This window comes from Muntiacus reevesi, chromosome 11 (genome assembly GCF_963930625.1).
Source record: "Muntiacus reevesi chromosome 11, mMunRee1.1, whole genome shotgun sequence".
Classification (NCBI taxonomy): domain Eukaryota; kingdom Metazoa; phylum Chordata; class Mammalia; order Artiodactyla; family Cervidae; genus Muntiacus; species Muntiacus reevesi.
Window position 1 is genome coordinate 82,547,535 of NC_089259.1, and position 7,044 is coordinate 82,554,578.

General features: G+C 52.5%; 1 protein-coding gene across 1 annotated transcript in view; it reads right to left on the reverse strand.

Annotated features, from left to right (window-relative positions):
• The window catches only part of TUBGCP3 (tubulin gamma complex component 3), a 39,581-nt gene that overhangs the window by 23,459 nt on the left and 9,078 nt on the right, over positions 1–7,044 (reverse strand). Inside the window, exons 2-6 of the mRNA XM_065901772.1 lie at positions 6,104–6,211; positions 4,360–4,427; positions 2,805–2,882; positions 1,371–1,588; positions 7–179 (exon numbers count right to left, since the gene is read on the reverse strand). Coding sequence (XP_065757844.1) covers positions 7–179; positions 1,371–1,588; positions 2,805–2,882; positions 4,360–4,427; positions 6,104–6,211 — 645 coding nt within the window. The remainder of the gene's footprint in view (positions 1–6; positions 180–1,370; positions 1,589–2,804; positions 2,883–4,359; positions 4,428–6,103; positions 6,212–7,044) is intronic.

Consider the following 7,044-nt stretch of genomic DNA (forward strand, 5'->3'; position numbering starts at 1 on the left):
ACTCACCACCCGTATCCCCGTCTCTCCGCGGCCGCGTCACGTTGCGGGAAGCCGCACTGGGGACGCCTTTGGAGGTAGTGGTTTGTAAGGAAGGCTGGCTTGCAGTCAACGTCCACGCCAGACGGGCGCCCAGCTGCTGCCGGAGACAGTCGCCCGTCCCCGGGCCCGGGTGAGACTGTCTGAAAAGAGGAGGTGCTTGCTGGGTCCCGCACGCCAGGCTAGTCACAGAGGTCGCTGAGACGCTGTGGACACGCTTCCTGAGTCACCACACCGAGCGACTGACCCGTGGGAGCCTGAGGCCTGTGTGGGCGTCTCGCCCCGACTGCGGTCCCCCGCACTCCCCCGGCCGCTGGCACAGCCCTCCCAGCAGTCACAAGGCGGCCCGGCTCTGCCTGCAAACATCCACATACTCCCAGCTCAGACACTCTAGGATTCGCTACTGATTTCACCCTGGAAACCCATCAACGTTTGCTGAGTAAAAACCGACGCTACTGCCCCCTGCTCTGTCCTGTCTCTCAGCCTTCACAGCACTTGACGCAAACAAACAGTGTGATCTGCAATCAGCGTTAAACACACGGCAACACCAGCCATAAGGAGAGGCCCACCCCAGGTCAGGACGGCGCTCAGTGACCCAAGCGCCCCGCGAGCAGCCCGCCAGGGAACTCCAGACAGAACCGGAACAGCCCGACCTCCTCCCCTCCCCTTGGCAGGGAAGACACTAAATCAAACTATGGTTTTGAATATAGTTCTAAATGTAAGAAAAAGTCTAAAAGACCACTTCAGTTCACAGTTCTCTACACCACTTTTCCAGTATCGTGACAATAATTATTTCAACTACTCATATTAAAGGTAAAAACAAGAAAGTATGTTTCAGCCAGAGTCTTTCAGCCGAAATAGGAGTTTGAGATTAAATTCTGGGGTGTATGATGCTGTCTTTCTAAAATGCTAGACTGTTTATAATCCCTGTGTCTGGACACACATTCTATTTTCCAATAACTTTAATAAAACTTCACTTGACTAATACAATGACATAACTATCGCTGGATTATGACCATGTGGAAAACACTGTCTGATGGTGGATACGAGAGCCTACTCTCAGTTCCCGCCAACGAAGGCGCCGCACGCCTCCCTGCGAGCCGGTCCTGCCCACAGCAGGTTTGTCACCAGGTCAGGAGGCAGCCGACCCGACGGTTCACGAGGACAGAAGCGACCCGGCAGGCGTGCTTAGATGGGTGACTCCCACCACAGAGCACGTCGGACCCAGGGCCTAGAGACCCCGCACACGCATGAGGCTCTGAAGATGAAACGCCGGACTGAGACCGAGGCCGCTGTGCCTCCACCCCGGAGGACCCGGGCGAGTGCGGGCTTACCCCGGGAGCAGGGACGGGGGCGGCGGGGTCGGGCCGTTGAGGGTGTGCACGCCGATGCTGCTGATGCCGCTGCTGCCCAGGCTGCCCGAGCTCTGGGCCGACGGGGCGCTGCGCTCCTGGTAGTTCAGGGGCAGGGTCTGAGGCCGGGCGTAGTAGTAGGGCGTGGAGTGGGCATCGCGTGGTAACGCCTGAGCGAACAGCGTGGCATAGCTGGAGACCTGAAAATAAACGCATCGCAAATGCAGATACAGAATCACACAACATTCTCCCCAGCTGACAGACAATTCACACTCCATCTCTCTTTCTCTCTTTAGCTCCGTTTCCGTGCCTGGAGTCACACAGGCACACCTCAGAGACAGTCCAGACCAGCTCCACAAAGCAAATGACGGAGCAGGTCACATGAACGCCCGCCTTCCCACTGCACTTGCAGATCGTGCTTACATGACACTCCGTCTGCTGCGCGGACAGCAGCACCAAGCCTCTAAGGCAACACGCACATTGTAACTTAAATACCTTACTGCTTAAAAATGCTAACCATCATGTGACAAGGCAGTTACCATAAACCTTCGACTTACAAAGAAACAAAAAAGTAGCATCTGCGAAGCACGATAAAGGATGTGCTGTATTTATTAAACGATAAATTAGTTGTATTTCTGAAGTATGCTTGAACCAATAGAAGTTTTAGAAAGCTTTCTAAATCCCAAGACTCCCACACGGTCTCATAACTAAACACTTTATTCAGAAGCTAAGCAAACGAAAAGTCAAATAATTACTCAAATAGCTTTAAAAGTCTGCCATTATTATATAAGAAAAGAAGGCTCATTACTCAAGACTCTGGCTTTCAAGGTAAATCTGACTCCCTCGCGCACACTCTCCAACCTTCTGAGCTCTCAGATTTCTGGGGTGGGGCACCTCATTACACCAGACCCTCGGGGACTCGGGCAACTGCCCAATCTCACCTTCAAACACTGCACAGATCAAACCTGAACCCACAGACAATGAACTTTTCAGGATGTAACAGTAATTAATGCTCATCATGATATTCAAAAACAAAAGAAAACCCTAAAAAATCTTCTGACTCAAAGAATAATGAAGCTGGGCTAATAGTAACTTTACACAGTAAAAATCTGAACACCGACAGTTCATGCTCTGCTTAACCAGATATTACATTTGGAGCAATGTTATAACATGATACTGAAAGACATCTTAAGGAAACACAGCACACTGACTAAAAATGCCCTTAAAAACAAAGAAAGGGGAAAAAAAAACTCTTGACCCTCATGGCCACCCAGAAAACTAGACAAGTCAAGTTCCTTGCTTTTCTAATATTATTTTCTAAAGTACAGAAGCCAATTCCTATCAAAACTTGGCCTAACTGTCCCAACGAGACATCGAGCCTTAAGATGGCACCGCAGTGTGAAGACAGAGCCTCACCTTGCTCGGCTGCCTGCGTGGGTCTTCACTGAGGCTTAGCAGGAGGTAGAGAATTGACCATTTGTTTTTCAAAACTCCCTGTTGAGAAAGAAAACATTAGAAGAAAAACTTTGTACTACTCCGCAGTTTTACCTTTCCCTCTCCTAAATTATTCTAATTTCCCAAAACAGAAATGCATTTTAAAATTCACCCAGGGACATCGCACCAGAATGCGCCCATTTTCAGGCACTGCCATAGCACTACTAACAGCAGGCAAGAGAATGTTCTCAGAGCTCAAGCCCCTGGGAACCTTGAACCTCTGAACTCTAACCCCAAGGCCCGATGTGCACATGTTTTTAGATTACCCTATGCCCGACGCACGGCAAGTCCTCCCTGAAATAATCCTCTCAATAGCCAGCTTCCCAACACTGTGATTATCAGAATAGTGCCATCATAAAATGTGTGCATGCCTCCCCCTACTTAAGCCTGACTTAGGCCATAACAAAAGAATATCAGGAAAAAAGAAAATAATTCTAAAGTCTAAGATGTGGGTCTCGGCATCAGGCATTCCTGGGAGACCCAGGTCCTGAAGCATTCAGAAGTCAGCAGTCACCCCAGGTTTCGTGCACGGTTGTCACAGATCCCACCAGTTTCCACGGACACCCTGATCAGAGGCCCTGACGGGCAGGAGAGAGGACGAAACAGCGACCACAACTGCAGCTTCCAAGAGCCAGACGCTTCACCAACAAGAAGGAGCGGGCACACGGCTCCCTGACACCTCCCATCCTCCAGCCACGCCCTGAGCCCAACGGGTCTCCTGGCCCCAGGAAGTCGGCTACTATTTAAAACAGGACTACTTCAGGAGTAAGCATTCAGTGTTCCAAACTGAACTGTGGAAAGGAACCGTTCAAATCAAACAGCCTAAGTGTGTGATCACATAACGGCCAATGCTAAGACACAACAGCTTTCACTGATGAATCTCCTGTTCAGGATCTTGAAAGTGAAAGTCGGTCAGTCGTGTCTGACTCTTTGCAGCCCCACGGACTATACAGTCCATGGAATTCTGCAGGCCAGAAAACTGGAGCAAGTGAGCCATTCCCTTCTCCAGGGGATCATTCCAAGCCAGGGATCAAACCCAGGTCTCTCACATTGCAGTCTTGGTCAGGCTTATGAGCACCATGGGATATGACATCTGATAAGCAGACCCTAGTAATTTTCAGAGTATAGACGGAGCTGCTTTTAAAAGTAGAGGGAAATTTAGGAAAGGCAAATGATACACCGGTTTGAAACTATGTGCCTAAAATGGCCACACAGAAAAGCTTCTGCTTCGTAACCCCACATACTACCAAAAATGCAGAAACAGACTTAAAGCGATGAGTCCAAGTAAACCCAACGGCGTTAAGGAACCAACACGGTCAGCAAACGTGGTTCAGCCTCTCGTGGGGGGACGCCGGACAAGCAGAGAGGACTGGGGAGGGCCGCGAGCTCGATCCCGGCAGCACCGGACACCCCGCGGCCGCCGCCCGGGCCTGAGCGCGGCCGCCCGGGCAGTCGCCCTCCAGCCTCCGCGCGGTACCTGGGAGTGCAGCTTCCTGTGGAGTTCTGAGAACAGCGCCGCGTCCGCCTCGCGTCTCTGCCGCGTCACTGAAAGGCCGAGAGGAGCGTGTTAGTGACACCGAGCTCACCCCTGGACACTGTCCCCCAGCAGCAGCGAACTGATGCCTGCAGGGAACCCTGGGCTGAAGAGTCTGAACCGCCAAAGCCACTTCCGTTCCATGAATTTCATCAAGTCATCAAAAAAATGAAACTTGTAAAATATGGACACAATCAGGCTAGAATCAAAGAATTTACGCGAACACTAGCTACAGCGATAGAATCTTGGAAACTCCCAACATTTCCACCCATAAACAGTAACGAGAGCCAGTGAGGCCCAGTGCCGCCAGGTCCGTCAGCCGACAGAGGCAGCCTGGGCCCGGCAGGGCCGGGCGCTCGGGCAGGGGCCCCGCGCGGCTGCGGACGCCAGCGGGTGACCGGCAGAGGAGGAGCACCCTGTCTACCCAGCAAGTCCTGCCTCAAGAACACACAGAAGAATAATCTGCACACGGCTATTTCCTTCTTGAAAACAGATCCTCAGGACCCACTTGACAGCATGGCTGCCAGGCCTTTAACTCTGAAGACAGACTATTTTCAGCTGCTCCCACCGTGTGCAACATGCCCGTCAGGGGCCTGGATCTGCGCATCTGCAAAGCAAACAGTCTGTGAACACGCCCAGTATTGGGGTTCTCACTAGGGGTTTAAACGTGCTGACACCAGCGATCAAGAAGGAACTACAGCATTCTCAGGTCCACTTTTACAAACGAGAAAGGAAAGTTAGTGTTTACAGCAGGACAAACAGCCTACCACCCCCACTGCACACTCACCTACGTGCCAGGTCACCCCAAGGTCTGAACCACCTCAGTCCCACACCGCTCACCGAGCCACTCCCAGACCCAGCCGCTCACACGCCAGGGCCTCACCCCTACCCCAGCTGCCACAGCTCCCAGCTCTGAACCAGGACATCCACGCAGACGCCAGCCAAACAGTCAATAATGCAACAGCCGGGGCGGGGAGAAACCATGCCGCGCGAACCGCCTCCTAGAAGGCACCGTTACCACCTGTGACAGCCAGGCCCGCGGGGAGAAGGCGCTGGCCAACGCGGTGTCCCAGGCAGCTGGGACCCGCTCCTCAGTCCCGGGAACTGTGAGGAAGGGGGCCTGGCCATCAGAGAAGACCCTCTGACCGGGACAGGAGCGGCTCTCACAGGGGCTCCTGGTGCTCAAAGCCTCTCCAAGAACACACCGTCAGAGACCCATTCACAACCAGCTGCTGACATATGGAGAGCTTTCTTCTCTAAGGTGACCAAGCTTCGGTACCATCTCAAAAAATGCTCAACAGGAAGTTCCAAAGCACTGAAGTCTGGATGGTAACAATCAACAGACACGGTACTCAACTCACACGGCTGTTCAACCGCCACGGTAACATGCCAGGTTATCTGCTCAAAAGGTGTGTGAGATTAAAGCTGTGAATCACAAGAGAAGCAGCAACTGACATTAAGTTTTCTTATCTTCCTCACATTCTTAACCCAAATTGTGCCATTGAAGCAGTATTTAAAACAACCCCTCCCACCGTGCTCCAGCAAAAGAACTGAGCTCTCCTTACGTTAATATGTACATACAGAGACACAGAAATACACAGATACATATCTGGGTGCTCTTACACATTCTTAAGCTTTGACAAGTTTAACAATGCAACACAAAACAACACTTCATAAAAATACATACGTTCTTTCTTGATTTTTTCAGCTACTAGAAATTCATCTCTTTCAACAGTTGGGGCAAAGTTGCTGCCAATGACGCGCACGGCATACTGGAACTGCTGGGCCACATCGGCTGGAAGGGAAACAAAGCATACAAGTTACGGCCAACCAGGTTCAGCGGTGACCACCTGAAGCTCCCGCTTCTTCAAGACGACACACGGGGCACCTGCCTCCCACCTGCCCAGGTCCCACCTGAGCGGAGAGAAGGGCTGCAAGGCAACAGGAGGAAGGACTAAATGAACGGGGTGTTTTACAAGCGAACAAACGGAGGCAGCAACAGGCCACAAAGTCTGAAAGCTGCTCGGAGCCAGAAAACTAACTGGACAGATAAGCCTAAGAAAAGAAGAGGAAAAGCCCCAGCCACACCACGATACCTGCGGAGCAGGGCCTACACACGCACGCGCACACATACATACACACACACCCACAGCACGGTACCTGTGGAGCGGGGCCTACACACACACGCACACACATACACACACACCCACACCACGGTACCTGCGGAGCGGGGCCTACACACGCACGCGCACACATACATACACACACACCCACACCACGGTACCTGTGGAGCGGGGCCTACACACGCACGCACACACATACACACACACACACCCACACCACGGTACCTGTGGAGCGGGGCCTACACACGCACGCGCACACATACATAGACACACACCCACACCACGGTACCTGTGGAGCAGGGCCTACACACACACGCGCACACATACACACACACACACCCACACCACGGTACCTGTGGAGCAGGGCCTACACACACGCGCGCACACATACACACACACACACCCACACCACGGTACCTGTGGAGCAGGGCCTACACACACACGCGCACACATACACACACACACACACACACCACGGTACCTGTGGAGCGGGGCCTACACACAC